General features: G+C 45.3%; 1 protein-coding gene across 4 annotated transcripts in view; it reads left to right on the top strand.

Annotated features, from left to right (window-relative positions):
- The window catches only part of LOC120950202 (terminal nucleotidyltransferase 5C), a 53,127-nt gene that overhangs the window by 10,304 nt on the left and 25,511 nt on the right, over nt 1-17,312 (top strand). Inside the window, exon 1 of one of the 4 annotated variants that reach the window (XM_040368045.2) lies at nt 6,228-6,528. The exons of the other annotated variants lie outside the window; for them this stretch is intronic. Within the exon in view, the coding sequence (XP_040223979.2) occupies nt 6,496-6,528 (33 nt within the window). The 5' untranslated portion in view covers nt 6,228-6,495. Of the gene's footprint in view, nt 1-6,227; nt 6,529-17,312 lie in introns of those variants that run through there. 4 annotated transcript variants of the gene reach the window in all.

Below are 17,312 nucleotides of genomic sequence, written 5' to 3' on the forward strand. Positions count from 1 at the left end.
GTCTAAAGCAACATCAGGCCGCGTTATCAGCAAACGGTCGTACCAAGACAGCACCACCTGACCGCAACATTAACATAACCGAAAACAAACGGTTCGATAACCGAAATCTCTCGCGGTGTGAGAGAGCATGTATGTGTGTGTGTGTGAGTGTGCGCGCGTGCGTGCGTGATGCCTAAAGCGCACTGTATGGAATGAAGATGGCGAGCCACCTTCATCGTCCGTCATCCACCAACATCGTCCGATAGTGCGGGGTGATCGCATTTCGCGTTAGGGGGGCCTTATCAGCTTGCTTACCAAATCCATACGCGGGGAGGAGAATGTTAAGTAAAAAAAAACGAAAACAATAACAACCAAAGAAACAAATAAAGGGGAGAGCCCCGCACCGTGCTATCTTCCATTGCTTTCATGGTTTATGACCGCGACTTACATCGAATTCGCGAATGTTAAACACTTGTTGGAGTGTGTGTGTGTGACTGTATTTTCCTGCGCGCGTAATCCCGATTAGGGCGTCTGATAAGGCAAATGCGCGATGGGATTGTAGCGCCTTTTTTGCTTTGTGCCACAGGGTGCAGACGCGTTGCCGAGGAGGCTCTTGGCCTTTGCTGGGCGTAGGTGTTTTCTGCTGAATGAATGGTTGTTTGCTCCCTCGCTTTCTTGAGGACTGGTTGGCTGGCAAGGCGCGGGTATTTTCCATCCAACTCCATAGTGCAGCACATTCGATCGAGCTCAAGCACGGGGGCCGATCTTGTTTTCGGTACCGCTGATAAGCCACCAAGGGTACGCCACAAAGAGAGAAAGAACATTGATAAATTAGTGCTACCGGTCGAAGGGGCGCGCGCTGTTGATAGTGCTCGAGGGGACGTTAACCTTCGCCCACCGGAGGTAGACCCACTTACTGGGCCTCTGGGTCCTGGGTGTAAATCTGGCATTTGCGATCGCTTGTTTGGTGATTGGTGTGATTAATCTCGAACAACTAATTGCATACACAGGCTTGCACAGGCCGAAAGATTGTTTGGGTGTGTGCTTTTGTGCGGAGTTTGCACTTTTCTTTATTAGCGCTGGCAGCATGCAGAAAATAGGCTCGGTTAACTAATCGGGGCGTGCAGCACTACTGAATCTACAATGAATATAGAAAATCAACATTCATTGAGGATTAAATTATGTACCAAATTAACGCAACTATATACTTCAACTAATTTACCTGTTCCTTAAAGTCATTCTAAGTATCAAAAAATATAGCAGATTGATATTTATAATACTCGTTAATAGCAATCATAAACTTCATAAGGTTTGCAATTGAATATAGTTCAATCAGTTCAAGATTTGGAAGATTTGTTAAGTATCTCACTTTAGTTTAATGTTTTTGACCTGCTTTTTGTGTAAATGTTGTAATCAGAACAACTATAACTAGCGCCTTTATTGTTTTTTTACAACATTGTCGTTTTTTTTATTGCGACATTTGATAGATTTTTGTGTGTATCCGTTTACGTTGAAAGGATGATAATTAAAATTGAACGATATCATGATCATGTTCAACATCATTAACAGCATAATCTTGACGATACAATTAATATATTAACCAATCAAATAGTGATGTAATGTTATATAATCGTTTATGTCTAAAGAACGCAAACGATTTTAATAACAAACATGTTTTTACCCTTTCAAACATTTTGCAATGCCGTTAAACCCTTTCAGAAAGAATCTCCCCCATCAAAGAATGTGTTTGATGTGTCATTGATGCCCTAAAAAGGAAAACTCGCTCTTTTACCACCGGTTCGACTTGGTGCCGCCCGCTATCGTAACTTGTCGGCGACAGCTTGTCGCTTGTGTACCCTTTTCTCTTTTCGTACACTCCACCTCTTCATGAATGAGAAACTGTATGTGTGTGTGTGGGAAGTGGGGAGGGGGGGGGGGGATAAGTGAAAAACCGGCCGGTATTTGTTTACCTTTCCGAACGTCCTGTATATGTGGCATTGCAGGCAACCAGGGACGGTCAGTTCCGTCCGTTGGGGGCCGAAAATAATCTCTGTCGTAGTGTTTGTGATGTGTGTGTGTGTGTGTGATGGTGTACATCAAGGGGAACAGATGCAATTGAAAATTTGGTAGTCAACCAATGAAAAATAAAAAAAAACCCTCCAACAAGCTAACTGCTGTTCTACAGCCAGATACCGAACACCATACCACGAAAAGTAAAAGAGAGACAGTGTAGCATGTTTATGTGCTTTACATACAGGCTGTTAATTTTAATCGTCCACAAACATGTTCGATGCACGACTATGTGGAAAACTTTTTTTCTGTGCCTTCATCACACGCTTTGGGAACTGTCAAAAAGTTTGATGTTCGTTAAGATTTGGAAATTTGAAAAGTTTCCCATACACAACTTTTCATGAACGGAAATTTTAAAGCTGCTGTCACTCGCCCGTCTAATCGTTCCATAAGGGATTTACCATGAGCGGGTACTTTACCGTGTACCATACGCTTCCGTTCTCATCACAGTACAACACCAGCACAGCTTGCAGACACAGACATTGAGCAAAGAACCATGCGCGTAGGTGATGATAGTCGACCGTCCTAAGCCCCGGGTAGTGATCAGTATGCATCATATGGTACACCCTTGCCAACTAGGAAAGGAATTCGACGTTGAAGTTGTCATGCGTGGTGTTGTTTTTTGTTTGTTTGCTTTCGTTATTTCGCCTGTGTTGTGTGCATACGCGCGCCATAACACGTTGATTTACCTTGCGCGCGCCCCACCTAGAGTGGCTGTGCGGGATGGGAAAGGAAAAAGAAAACTGCGGCTGCGATGTACTACAATTACATTCGCCGGCGTAATCAATACATGATGTGCTGATCGCGCCACTGCTGTGGTTCCCCTACTGCGGTTCTCCCGCGCGGCATTGGCGTCCGATCGTGGCGGTGGAGGCTGGCGAACGTGGCAGAAATTGGCGCGTCGCTAGCACACTGCTTTTGTCGCACACCGGGTCGGAAACGACATCGGTGTACAGAAATATGCACGGCTTCTATTTTTATCCCGAAAACGTCGTCGCCGTCGTCGTCGTGCAAAAGAAGACTGCCGTCCTTATACCCGCGGCCTGTTCCCTTCCCAATCCGATGTCAACCACTCAATTTAAAGCTCTTCCTATTAACCTGCTACAGCCAAACCATGGCCGGTGCATAGGTTTTGTTGTTGTTGCGGTTCGTAAAGCAAACCTATCCCAAGAATGGATGGGAACAACGGTAAGGAAGGTGAAAAGCTGACAACGGTTTTATGATAACCTTCCTCTTTTTCGTGCAGCTCCATTTAAAAAAAATGGGGGTTTGATCCATTTAAAAAAAAACACACACACTCACACAAACACTCACACATACTGAAAACAATACAGCAAACTCGCATCTATTGATTGCGGCAAACTCTAGCCACTGTTGCTAACAACAAAAATCGTTGACCAAGCGTCATCCTTCACGCGACTAAATCTCGCGCTCTCTCTCTTTTTCTCGTGCTCGTCTCGGTTTGGCATCTTTGCCAATGTGCAGAAGGGGATGATCCTTGAAACGGCCAGGGCTGCTGTGATGATGCATTTAGCCCGGTGTCTCCTCTTTCACTCTGGCTCTCGCTCTTTTGTCATGCAACAACTGTCGCCGCAAGTGATGGCTGCGAGGCTAAGAAATGGTCAATCTATCAGGTGTCGGTTGTTTGTTGATATTGTGTCGTTCAAAAACTTGTTTTCGGAGGTGAAAGTTGCAGCCGAAGGAGCGAATTAATACGCTACAAGGTTTAAATTTAATTCAATTTAGATTAAAGATCCCAATGTTATATGCAAATCCAATCAGTACGATAATAAATTATTTCCAACACGTCTTAGCGTGTTATACTACGGGGCTTGGAAAAATCACAAGTGAAATTTAACTCTTTTTAATAAAATCAACCAAAAAAATTGGGCTGATTTTCGCAGTGACTCGGTAAACCCTGTAAAATCAGAACAATTTTGATTTATAGTTTTTCCATTGATTATTGCTATAATTATATTATTGTAATCACTGCACATGGAAAAAAGGGTTAAATAATCTTTCGCGGATTTAATTTGGTTTTTTGTTATGTTTTCTTTACCGTAGTGCAATTGCCTAGTTGCTGAGTGCGATTTTTTTTTGTCGTCTGCCCATTTTTGCTCCATATGTGACACCAGACATTTATAATTAAATTGGCGCCCAGGCACATGTACACATACACACATATACGCCCATGTACACATGCACAACGAGCGCTGGGTCACTACAGCACAACTACACGAACCATCTACCGTCTCAGTCGACCGTACTCTCTAGGGTAGGCCGCGCAACGGCCAAACACTAGAAGGCACAGCAATGGGAAAATGGATGTAAAAGGTTTTTCCCGACCGAAGCGAGCCGCGTAACGCTCGGCTCCAGTCACACCAACAGCACCGACCGACCGACCAACCGGCTGGCTGGCTGGCTGGCGGCAGCGGGTGTGCGGTTGGGCGACTGCGTCGATCAATAGTGTGAGACGGATGAGAACGTGTGTCACGCTCGTCCCCGTTGTGTCTCCCGCTACATTCGCATGGCCGTCCAGATTGTAGGAGCACTTGGGTGGCGTACGGATTTATGTGGCACCGCTGGCCTGACGTGACAGTATCGGAAAAGCGGCTCACCATTAGCTTTTTGATGGCTTAATACGGAAAGTTGCAAAGGGAGAATCGGCATAACCGTTTGACAGTTTTGCTGTACTGCTTGTCAGCGCAGCCACAAGGGCTGGGGGTGATGTACTGGTGAATGCGTAACATTCACAAGACAGAACACGGTTTTGGTGTTTTTCCTTGTTGCTGGTTTCGTGAGAACGAAAATCCTTACCGAGGTCAGTCACGTGGGCGCCCAACACTTACTGGGGCATGGCTTCCCTGCCTTCTAGGTTGGAGCATTTTTTAGCTTCACTTCCGTAAAAGAGTGTTCCTTCTGGCTGTGGGTACACCAAGCGCGGAAATAATCGCGGTATCTTTACATTTTCATGTAGCTACACCCTCTGTTAGCCCACCCCTCCCCACGAAATGGTGCCCGATTTTCACGCAACTCAGCCCGCGACGTTGGCGCCATCGATATTTTCCGAACGTGCAAAATTACACTTGTTGCTTGCACCGTTGCTCCATCGTGCTCCAGTGGGCTCCAGCGTGTCCAGACGCAGCGAGTACGAAGTCTCAATGCAGGTCAATAATGTAATCTGAACGCTGCTGGAATAGTTGGGGCGTCTAATGTGTACTTTGTCGGGTGCTAACGGCCCCTTTGCATGCGGTGGAGTCGTTATATGGGCGTCAGGATAAAACTCGGCAAGAGTCGGCATGATTCCTTTTTACGATCCTGTGTTTGGTTAATTGCTGCTGCGCTGCCGTGTGGTGGGAAATTTACGTGGTGAACTTTTTTACGGTCACAGAGGGAGGTTTTGCACTTTTTTTTTCAAAATAGGAAATGGTATGGTGTTTGCAGGGAAGACAAAAAGGGTCTGTTTCAAGGTCATTTTAAGAAATTTATGTTTTGTAAACTGTAACAATCGCTCGCATACCTTAGGAAACAATCTAACATTTACAATGCAAAAAATTTTCACAACAGGTTAATAGCAAATATGTACATTTTACAAAATATGGAAGCGCGCAGGGGTGGTGCGGGAAAGGCCATTATGTTTTCCGTTTCCTGCTGCACAAATGTGCGCTCCCGAAATGTTGCCAAGAGCGAACGTGTGCTCCCACATCATAGTGTCGCCCTCGTATTCGGCAACAGACAGACACTCATGAGAGGTGGTCACTCATTTTCCGGCGCAAATCTTCGGTAGGTGGTTCGCACAATGAGTGCCCAGTGGATGGGAGTGGATAAGCGATCGGGAAATTTCTATCCCGCAGGTCACTGCAACGCCACGAGCAGCCATTTCTAGCAATTTCGAGAGTGAGCGCGGGGAGTGATCTATCTGACATGCTAGAAGCTCTCATCAGATTCTCTGCTACGTTTCTCACGTGCATGGTTAGGCGTGCAAGTCTCGCATTTTCTCTTTCTCTCTGTCTTTCTCCTTCGGCTCTTTCGGCATACCAAAGTGCGTGGGCGGTCAAGGAAAAATCACCCCAACGGCCGCACGCTGCAGTGAAAAACAAGGAACGAGAAGGACACACAGCGCGTGCTGCGCTGCGTTACACTCTCTATCTCTCTGTGCATTGCCTCACGGTATATTGCCACAGCAAGAGGCAACGTGGAAATATTGCGTCTTCGGAAACGTGAAAGTGAAAACTCAACGGACAGACGGCCGCAGTGTGTGAGCGCACACGGAAAACGCTAATACACGCGGAAGCACACTGTTAATTCGTGCCGCGCGCCGTACCATATGGTACGAGAATTGGGCGCATTTCCAGCAGCCTATAGTGCAGTGGCGCAGTGAATCATTCTCATTGCCGCAACGGTTCCGATTGTCCGAGTGTGTGTTTATTATGTTCTGAAAATAACATGCTGAGACGCGTTGGATCGACTGCCAAAGAGGTGTGGAAATGTGTGTGGGGTTTGTGTTTGTGCTCTCGGTGTTTCCCCCCTTTAGTTCGTGCGGGTTTTTTTTAATGTTGACCAAGAAGACGATGCTGGCTAGTGTTGTTTGCTTTTAGCGCCTTCTCGGAACATCTAATCGATAGCGACTGGTGGCAAAAGACTATAAAACAATCATTACTCGTGCGATCGAAAGAAAACAAAAAACACTGTAACATATGGAACGCGTTAAATCGTGTATTAATAATTTTGAGTTCAGAGACTTTTGTAAGATGTTGCGTATTCAATCAACTCGATGCAATCAGCTTAGGCATTTTTTAGTGTTTGTGCTGTTTCAAACAAAATATGACTCCATTTTATTAATTATGTCTTCTCACACTTTTCTATCTCTTTATAGGTAAGGATTGACCCTAAATTGCATCTCACATAGACTTACTGCAACTGTAAGGTACTCGAAACTGCGGCATCATCAAAAGTGGTAAAGAAATGTTTTTTTTTCTATTTCTATATACTCTCAAACCGCACTTTTGAACTGTTGAAAATATTTAAAAAGTTGAATGTTTTGAACGATTATCATTAGAGGATTATCATTACCGACCATCCAATTTTAATCCTTTAACTTTTGTTTGGAAACAGCTGTTTGCCAGATCGCTGAAACTGGTTCAAATGGAATGCAGATTATGAATGGGGGTTTGAGTTGGTGCAGTGAAGCGCTTGGGGAGAAGACGACGGGTATGAAGGTGTTGTATCAAGACTTGGACAACCGACGAAGGCCGCTTGACTACTTTCACTTTTGCACCTGACGAAATCACACCGCCAAATGAGGGGTTGACGGGGCCTGTGAGTTGTGCGCGGCATCATGCAAGCACAAACACACACACACACATGATGAGCATATTGCGCAATAGGCGTATCGGAATTCCCTCCCTTCCCGCGCTTGAAACAAGATTCGGTGGGGCGTCGGTGTGTCACGATTGAAGGGGTAGCCTCAACGGGAAAGCTGATACTGACGACCGACCTCCAACGCGCGCCGGTTAACCGACGATCAAGCTCGCCTCCAATTTGTGGTTTGGTTGCGTTTTGTTTTCTTCCCGACGACCTTGACATTTCGTGCGGTTAGAGGACGGGACAAGGAGAGCTTCCTTCTCCTCGAAGCTGGGGTTGTTTCTCCTGACGGCTGGTTGGTTTGTTGCCGAGTGACAATTGGTTGTTGGGTGCTTTGGGACGGAAAATGTGGGAAGTAGGGATGATGATGATGTAGCCGTCAATTAAAAATTGCTTTCCAATATTTGGGCTTTGAAGGCGTTAGGCTTCCTTGGATGAAGGAGAATAAACACAGTGGCTAAATCAACACACTTTCAGATTGTCATTTATATCATCCCTGCTGCGTAGATTGGAAATACGTTGGCGCTGTTTATGGAAGCATAAAAATACAAGACTATGCAGGACGGTCGAGACATGCAATACGGTGACCTTTGTAAAGATTGAACCAGTGTAAGATGGTTTAACAATCATTGTAGCGAAAGTTCAGCAATGATTGTACAGCGGCTGATGTTATTGTTGTGGTTGAGTCATACATATTTCTATTTTTAGTACATGGATTGTTTTTTGCTTGACATAACAACTACATCTGGTCTAGCCCAGCAGACACGTTGTCTGATTTGAAGACTATACCATGGCGGACCCTAGAATTTCAACCACAAGCTGCAAGGTCGTAGGTTCACCTCATTGAATTTGGCTCATACGCAAAGTTATGTCACATTCTTTAAAGCCGCTAATCACAAGGGTCCCGTTGCTGTGGGACTGCACAACATTTCCGACGCTTTTGAGCACGTTAGCAACGTGCCGGTGGCATATTTTACCAATCACACGTCCTACGGTTGGGACGCTTGATCTTCAAACGCGTCGTTCTGCGCGTTCGTCCCGATGGCGCAACTCCTTCAAAGGCAGCCCAACATTAAAGGTAATCGTATTGAGAGCATAATGTTTTGTTTCTCGTTTTTTGTGTCTTCTTTGAGTTCCATTTCAAAAACGTCCTATGGCGAAATCATTTCAGGGTACGTTTGCACAATTGTGCGCAAAACATTCAATCAATGCACGCGCAAAAGGGAAGACGTGTATATTGTAAACAAGTCATTTACATTACAAATCATCGTCCCGGCCGGTACGTGGAAGCGAACCGTGCTAGCACACCGGTACACGCTTGTGTATTATATTTGCTCAGCTTGGCAACAAATCACAAATGGAAGGAAATCGAAGAAAAAATGGAAATAAAGCAAAAAAAGTTCTTTTATATACAAAAACATTGGGCGCGGAGCGATACACAAAACAGGCCCGACAGGTCAACTCTTTCGATCGGCGGTACTGAATTTTGAACTAAAACCCCGTAAGCTGCACGTGAAGAACGTGCAAAGCACATTTTCTTGGAAAAATATAGATACTATACCACTCGACGAACGTCAAACAGAGGCGCAACTGTTCAAACACCACGGCACCTCTGCGCATATGCCGCGTCTTCCTGCAGCTCTTGTTTTCACACGTGTAATCTCAACGCGTACACACCGAGCACAGTGCACCGTGCAGGGATCCAATTCTGTGGCGAGGTTTCAATTTCATTTGACGACATTGAGAGCAATTTGTTCGTCGGTGAAATCCCATTACAATAGAAGATCTACCCGAAAGCGCACTAATGAGGGTTTGCTCGAGATGTGTGGCATTTTAAAGAAACCAGCCAAAAGACTTGCACGTGTGTGTGGGTTTCCTGATGAGGGACTAGACTGGCCCACCTTTTATCATACGTTGACCTTTGCATAACCTTGGAGCGAGGATTTCATGATAATTGAGTTGGAAAGATACGCAGCGCCTTGCCTTTCATAACTCTTCTAATGCTTCGGTGCACAGGACGACGGCACACCAAATGTCAAGTCCTAACGCTGAATTGTTATGGGACACAAAGAGACGATTGGGAGTGGTTGCCAAGTGTGTGTGTGTGTGCATAAATCTGCGATTGATAAATGGTTCCGTTTTGGAGAATCTTTAGCAATATTTACCTTTTGTTGAAGCAATGAAAATAGTGGTCATTAAAATTCAGAATGTCTTATCGATTACCAGAAGGGGTTGTAGGTGTTGATTATGTGTATTCTGCTTCAAAGTGGTACAAATTACGCAATGAATTAATTGGAATAGTAATCACATTTTGCACTGTTATCCATTGACAAAAGAAAATTTCAGCCGCATACCTGATTTTGATGTTAGTTTTTGTAAGTTGCAGTACTATGCGATAAAGTTACAAACAATTGTAAAAGCTGTACGTTGATCTGTTGTCTTCTATTTTTCAAGTAATGTATAAAAGTACATCACCTAAGAGAATTAATTCTTTTAATTGATATTACCGGTTCTGCACCAAAACAGTATCCCTCACCCCCACCGAAACACAAGAAAGAGGCATCGAGGTTCATTGAGAAGAATTGAAGTTTGTCTATAATGAAATGTTTGTGCAACTTTCGCCCAGGCCTAAAACAAGGAGTGAAATGAGTGGCGATGTAGCAATTGCAACAACGAGCATCGTTCATTAATTATCACCAGCCCACACCGAGGCGTCCCACACTTGCTGTCGATAATGACTTGTCGATAATAAAAACAGCTTTGACGTAGTTCGGAGCCAGAAGGAACCGACAGCCACGGAAAACACTCGGAAAGGTGTTTTTGTCTTGCGATGCCTGAGTGGAGATACGCCGGCGCTTGTGTTGACTGTTTTACCATTACTCCTTGCCTTGCCGAGTAAACAGTACGACCCACAGCGCACTTTTTTGTTAGTTTTGTAACTTTATTTACGAGACATTTCGGGTACCCTATCTGCATATAAACAGCATCAGGAAGTAGAGGGTGATGGAAAAAAAATACCCGTACACAACAAATATACTATGTTTCAATAGAGACATATGTTTGCTATTTTTGTTTTGTTTCGTCTGCTGGTGATAGTTACGAATGGGAGAAAACCTGGTGGCGAAATTAACTTTGTTTTGGGGGGAAGGCACGCATCTTCCAAGTGGGCAGGATGATAGGGAACGGACAGCGCAATACCGATAACGGCGCGGGCACCATTACACAAAATTATCAATCAACGAGAGCCTTGTTTCTTATTTCGCCGTTGTTTTGTTGTTTTTGTGTGCTTCTTCTTTCTATCAATTAACTACCAATAATTGGTGACATGAGCCATCCATCAGCAAGTGAGCGAGGGAAAGCAATCGCCGGGGTGGAGAATAAAGGAGAGGCCTTCCGGTTTGCTGATATTGTGCAATAGGCCATAGGGTGGGTGACCGTACGGAAGAGAGTGAGTTTGGCGCTGTTTGGTGCTGCTAGTTGAAGTGCATTGAAGCAATATCGGTAGACCGATGAGATCATTGAACACTTTTATCGAGCAGTAAATTTTTCCAGTTTGATGGAGATAGGAAGAAGAGAGAAGGAGTGGGAGACGAAGATGAGATAATTCAAGGACATTCTTGATTGGAGAGAGTGTCCCCAGATGGAGGATGCATTTTATGTTAAATTTTAATTTGTATTGAGCTAGTAGAGTTGCTTGAAGGGGTAGATTAAAAGCAGAGGAATAAGTTGGGGCCTTTTTTATGCGTTGTCAAACCGTCAAGAAGGGTTTAGGAGCGGGTGGTTTCGAACCATAGCTGTGATTTACCCGTTCCGTCTTAACATGGCTACAGACGGTGTCACTTCGTGCGGAACAATTTGCCATAAATAGCTGTCCCATGGAAGCCGAGCAACATGAGATTCTTCTAATGTGCTGTCAGCGTCATTCCATTGTGTTCAAGGTTTCACGCTATGGTTAAGTTGCGTTTGGCTACAGCGGAGGGGAAAGGGAAAAACATTCTTTTGCGCAGCACAGGTGAGAACCATTCACTCTACATGCCAACAGTGGTTCTTCCTCACGTGTAACTACGGCTCCGGTCGGCCCGGTAAAGGGCCATAGGCTGCCGTTGGTTAGAAGCCACACTACAGTCTGTGGTTGCTAAAGATTTGTAACTCCTCATCAAAACTGGGCAGGGAAGGGGCCGGGCAAAACGTGGATTAGCGGTGTAGGAAGGTGCTCAAATGAATGAAAAGATTGAACACTTCCCGCCTCCCCTGACCGCGGTGAGGTGCAGAAGGTGTTAAGACAGCGCCGGAGCGGGGCACGACGATCACGATCGGAAGACATGAAGGTTATCCAGTTCTGCTGCCGGGGACACGTACGCTCTAGCGGAAAGGAATTTCTTACGATCACTTTTCGAGAGCCCATGGTGTGTTTTCTTCGGCAAAGTGTTAGCCTCCGTACGATGGTAGTAGTGGCAGTGCAAAGGGGGCCAATTATTGAGTGCCCCATCCTAAAACAAAGCTTATGTTTTCAATGTACGCAAATTTATTCCCTTCATCGGTGGCAGCTCGTTGCGAACAGTAAACAAAGACTGGCAAACCTACATACTGGTTCCAGGAACACATTCCGCTTGATGCCTGCTGGTAGGCGTAATCTGGGCGACAATCACGTGCCTGCGCCTCGTGCGTTTAGAATCGGATTAGAACAACAACTTGGCGTCTCCATTCATGCTTATCATTTTTGTTTTTTTGGATGGCTTTAACATGCTTAGAGTTCGTTGGCTTGTTATAGTTTGGTGCACCTCACTGTTTAGGCATAAGGGCGTGCAGCACATTGGCTTTATTTTTTATTTAATTAAAGTCATTTTGATGCATTATTTACATACAAAACAGAATACTTTGTTGTGATACTTTTTCTCTTGTTTTTGGTGATATGTGTTGCGAAGTGATGCGATCAAACTAACTAATTTGGGGGATGTTCGCACTTGAGCAATTCCTTACAATCTATTGGAATTTATTATCCTGGGTTAGAAGCTCAACATAGTTGTTAGTTTAAATCGAGTACTTCGTTGTGACATTTAACTAGACCATCTTTCCCTCTGTTAACCAGCCAGTAACATTGTGTTCAAATTTGACGCGTTAAACCATTGTACCCGCTTATCCAAATGACGATTGTTTTCACTCAGCTCGATGTGCACTGGCCTGGCACAATTGTTAACAAAAACTCGAAAAAGTTGGCTACCTTCGTGCCATTGTTTGTCAACAGCAACATTGCAATGTACATTATTTTTGGGTTGTTGAGGGTGTTTCTTTTTTCCGTTGTGCTGGTGCCACAATTCATTTCTCAATTTATGTTTGTAGCATACATGACAGATAGTAGAAAAAAACAACTATCAATAAATAACAAAATCAAATAGCTCTGAAATCAATCGCTTGGGAAATTCCGCACGTTCCGCTCGTGTGTTGTTCTGCTTCATTGCATGTGAGTGTATATGGAGTCTTTGGAGGAGGGTGTTTGGTTACTTGGGCGTAAGCGGCAATCGAAAGGCGCCAGTAATTTCCTCGCCCTCTAGAGATCAAACTGTCCGAAATATTTGAACCAGGCACACCGGCCTATGACCGATTTGCGGTTTCAATCCTTCACCAGCTCTCTCTCCCTATCTTTTGCAGTGTGGTATGCGCCTTTGTCATCATCAATTGCCACCATTCCAATAAACACACTCCCCTATTGACTGTATCACTATTTTTGGGTGCTTTTAAATAACTGACCGTGTTTTTTTTTGTTTCGTTTTGTGTTGTTTTGGTCAGCTTGAGGAGAACACACAAACACGCAGCCATGCACGAACTGTATAAAAACCAATTTAAAAACATAAATTTGGCAATTTCATTCGGTCTGACCCGTTCGTGGTTTTGCTCATTGCACAAGCGATTTTAGTACGCTCGATTGAATGTGTTTTGGGGGTGTTGTGATGAATTAATACCACCACAAAAAAAAAAAATAAAAAAAGCTGACCACCTCATTTCCTCATGTCTATCCTCAACTATCAGTATACATCCCCTCTGCCCCTTCAAACGCTATTTTTATTAGCCCCATGCATCGATCTGCACAAAAAATGGGCTGGAGGCGCGCGTTGGCTTTGTTGGCGCCTTTGTTCGGTTGCGAAAGTGTGGAAATCGCATTTTGTACCGGCGTTGGAAATCGAGCGAAAACACTGTTTCGCTTTTGCTTTTGCTGCCTTTTAGGTTATTTGAGGGGCGGCAAATGGAGAAGAAGAAGAAGAATAAGAAAAAAAACTTTTCCAGCACGATTCCGTATTGCGCCAATGCAAGCAGCGATCTTACTTTCGATGCAAGAAGCTCGCCGTTTTTTTTAAATGGTTTACTTTCAAAGGTGTACGATTGCGCGCTTTTCCATGGCTGAGAGAGGTGTTTTGTGCGGTGCGAAGCAAAAATCAGCCGAAATGTAGAACCCCTTTTGCTACGTAATTACATGAGGAAATATGTGGGCCACACACATACACAGACAAGTACAGCACACAACGTTCAAAGGCCGAAAGGGCACAACAGGGGAGAAGAGGGAAAGGACAATGAAACGAACGCACGCCAGTGCATGAGGAAGGAAACTGAAAGTTTGGAATTACGTTTTGCATTAGAAATTGGGTAGAAATTTGGTTTTGTTCCAGTTCCTATATTTGATTAACACAACAATATAAACTTAGTTCAAGTTTGCTATAATTTCATGTTTAATTTGATACTCTGATATCGTTTCAATCAAAATATAACTGGCCTGACCGTCCGGATGAGAATTTAAAAAAAAAAAACAAAAAATCAGATTCAGCCGAAACCTTGCTAGTTCTCGGCACCATAATATGGCTTGAAAGTAGCTTGTGTCACCACACAACACAAATTTTGCTTTTTATTTTGGGCTGCGTCCGTAAGGCGTCGCAAGCGTGCACCGAGCGAACCAAACAGGGAAAAGTGAAATAGCTAAAAGCGAGTTCAACGTGCCGATCGATTTTCGCCTTGAAAAATGGCGCATTACACCATCCAGTACCCGCCACCTCCACGCCTCCTGCCCGGAACGGAAGTTCGACCACAACAGCGTCCATCTGACCTAGCGCGCGCACGGCGGTGTGCGTTGCGTCCCTCTCGGTAGGTGTGCAATTTACTTGCCCCGGCGAGAGATTGCGAGCCGCACTAATTGGGGCGCGCTTATTATCTTAATTGAAAATTGTGCACCGTGTGGCAACTGGCTCGTTGCTGGCCACACCGGCGCTGCAAAACATGTCTTTTGCTAGGTCTAGCTGCACTGCCACGATAGTTTTTTTTTACCTTCTTGTACTTGTGTTTAAGCTCATTGAATTTCCAGCGTGTCCTGGCGTGTGGCGTTCGTCTTTCTTCGGCCATCAGAAGCGGACCTCGTCCCGGCTGCGCGAACACTATTCGACGAGCTTCTCATATCGTAGGAGAAGAGGGACAAAAAGAAGAACGAAAACAGCAAAAATATTTGTGCGAAATGGTACGTTAATTCGCAGTAATCGCACCGCAAGATCGCATCGCAGAGGCTTTTGCAGAGCGCCGAGCGGCGAGAAAGAAACTCGGGCAAAGTCGGACAATCGGCGTGTGCATTTATTGTTTGGGTCAGTAGGCCTTCGGACGGCGGGTGAATGCACCAGATCCGCCGGCCATTCATCGGAACGTGCCGTTGTTTGCCGTTTCTGCCGTTGCTGCTGTATTTTGTGGTGCATTAGCGTGCACCATCGGTGCAGTTATGCAACGGTGGCGGCTGCTACTGCCCGTGCCACGGTGACGGTGCGGTGAAAATCCAGCCAGTTTCATATTTTCTTCGGCGCCTGTCTACGCGCGCGCTTGCTCTTAATCCATTCGGGTCGAAAAAGCATTCCCCACGATGATGATGGTCTACAGCGCTTTACAAAAGCCGTCTCCCATCATGTGCTACTGGTTGCTGGAGTGCACAGGATAAGCGTGGGGGATAGGAGAAGCAGTGTCGAAAAGTGTTGGGTTGATGAAAGCGATCGTAAAGCGTAAGAGCGGCTGCGACACGACAGCGGCGACGACGACGACGACGAAGAATGCGACAGAGGCTGCAGCAAGTCCACGCTATGGCAACATCAGTCGTATTGTGTCCAGTGTTTGGAGGGGGAGGGGGGGGGGGAGTTTATGCTCAATCGCATGGAAGCATGTTGACATGCTTGATTATCCACCACAAACCGTATGTCCGACCCTTCCATGACCGTCCCCCACCTCCTCCTTCGTTTCTCTCAGTAACTGTTTGTGTGTATGTGTGATGTTTTAGCCATTAACTACTCGGTCGCGTCGCCAATTGCCACGTGCGATTCAACTAAACGCGCATAAAATTCACACATCATCGCGCGGGTAACGGGCTCTCCGTTTCTCCGCGTGCTTTCCTACAGTAATGTGTTCACGATTGCACAAAAGCCACGCTCTTTAGCTCCAGTAGGAGCAGGGCCGACGCTCGCCGCGCGCTACACATGAATGGCCGATGATGATGATGATCGTCATGCTGTTATTGCATTAGTTTGCCCCATACCGATTCTGAATGGAGTGTATTAGAAAAGTTTTGCTGCTTGAGTAATAATGGTCAGCGTTCGAGGTTTGTTGGTACGTGCGTGCTTAAATGGTAGCGAGATTTGCATGAGTATGGAACACGTAGCGTGAAGTAATTTGGTTTAAGATCGCATTTCTATTTCTAACATAACGGCAAACTTCACCCACTCCGTAATCAATCTGCATCGTTGTGATATTTAATTCTTCGAAAAAGAAACAACTCATTCATACTGAAAGCCCACAGTACCTCGGACGTGCAAAGATCTGGAATATAAGGTTCCTGTTTTATAACTTCTCCATCGCACAAATGGAGCCCCTGCTCACGGTGTGTCGTCTTCCAGTGCGGCCATTCATCTGTTGCATCTGTTTCTAGCGAGCTTGGAACAGCGACAGTGTCATCGCTCGCCGCTCTATCTCTCTCTCTTAGTAGCACGCTGTCGTCGTGGCATTCGTGGTGGTGGTGGTGGTGTGTACTGTTGCCGATCGCTTACGTAACGCGCAACGGTCATCGCTCCATCGATATGTCCACCATATGCCGGTCAGCTGTTTTTCTCATCCACGAAACCTCGGCGACGGCGGCAATGTCGGATCGCCAATTGTCATTGCTAGCGACAGTCGTGGATGGTTTTGCCGTCTTTCGTAGGTATTGCCCGCCATCTTTCCCGCTCTGATGAAACGACACGATGGAAGCCACCACCATCGCCGGCTCGTACAGCAACGTGGGTAAAGCTGATGGGAATCATCACAGGCGTCCATTAATCGAATTAATCATGATGATTTTATAAATGTAATAATCGGCTCCCGGGGGGCTGCAAGGAATGGAGGATTGAGTCTCTGCGGCAGACCAATTGGTATACGGGCGAGCGTTGTGGGGTGGCAAAAGTCGGGTGCTGTTGGAGCTAATCTGCGCCTAATGGCTTATCGTACGGTGTATATTTTTGTGCATGCGGTTACCAACCAACGGTCGCGCTCCAATTGGTGACAAACGAATGATGTGTTAGTTTTATTTTGCAAGATAGTTAATGGAATCATTTTTATTTCGGCAACAGGAAGGCACAAAAATTGTGTGTTTAATTGATACCTTAGAATTGATGTTGTTGTGGAAGTGAATTCATGAATGTGCAAACCTAAACCTTCTAGAACTGTCATGCTACAATGTTGCTCTCTAATATGATTCAAATCCAACGATCATCCCCTTCTGGTTTCTACCACAATGGAATCGAACCTACCCTCTCGTCGATTGCCTTGCGTTGAAATTATCTCATCGCAAGCGTGACATTTAATCTAACGCCACCCACGAAAAGTCCTGCCGTGCGAACTGTGTACGTATT

This window comes from Anopheles coluzzii, chromosome 2, assembly GCF_943734685.1.
Source record: "Anopheles coluzzii chromosome 2, AcolN3, whole genome shotgun sequence".
In the NCBI taxonomy this organism is placed as follows: Eukaryota; Metazoa; Arthropoda; class Insecta; order Diptera; family Culicidae; genus Anopheles; species Anopheles coluzzii.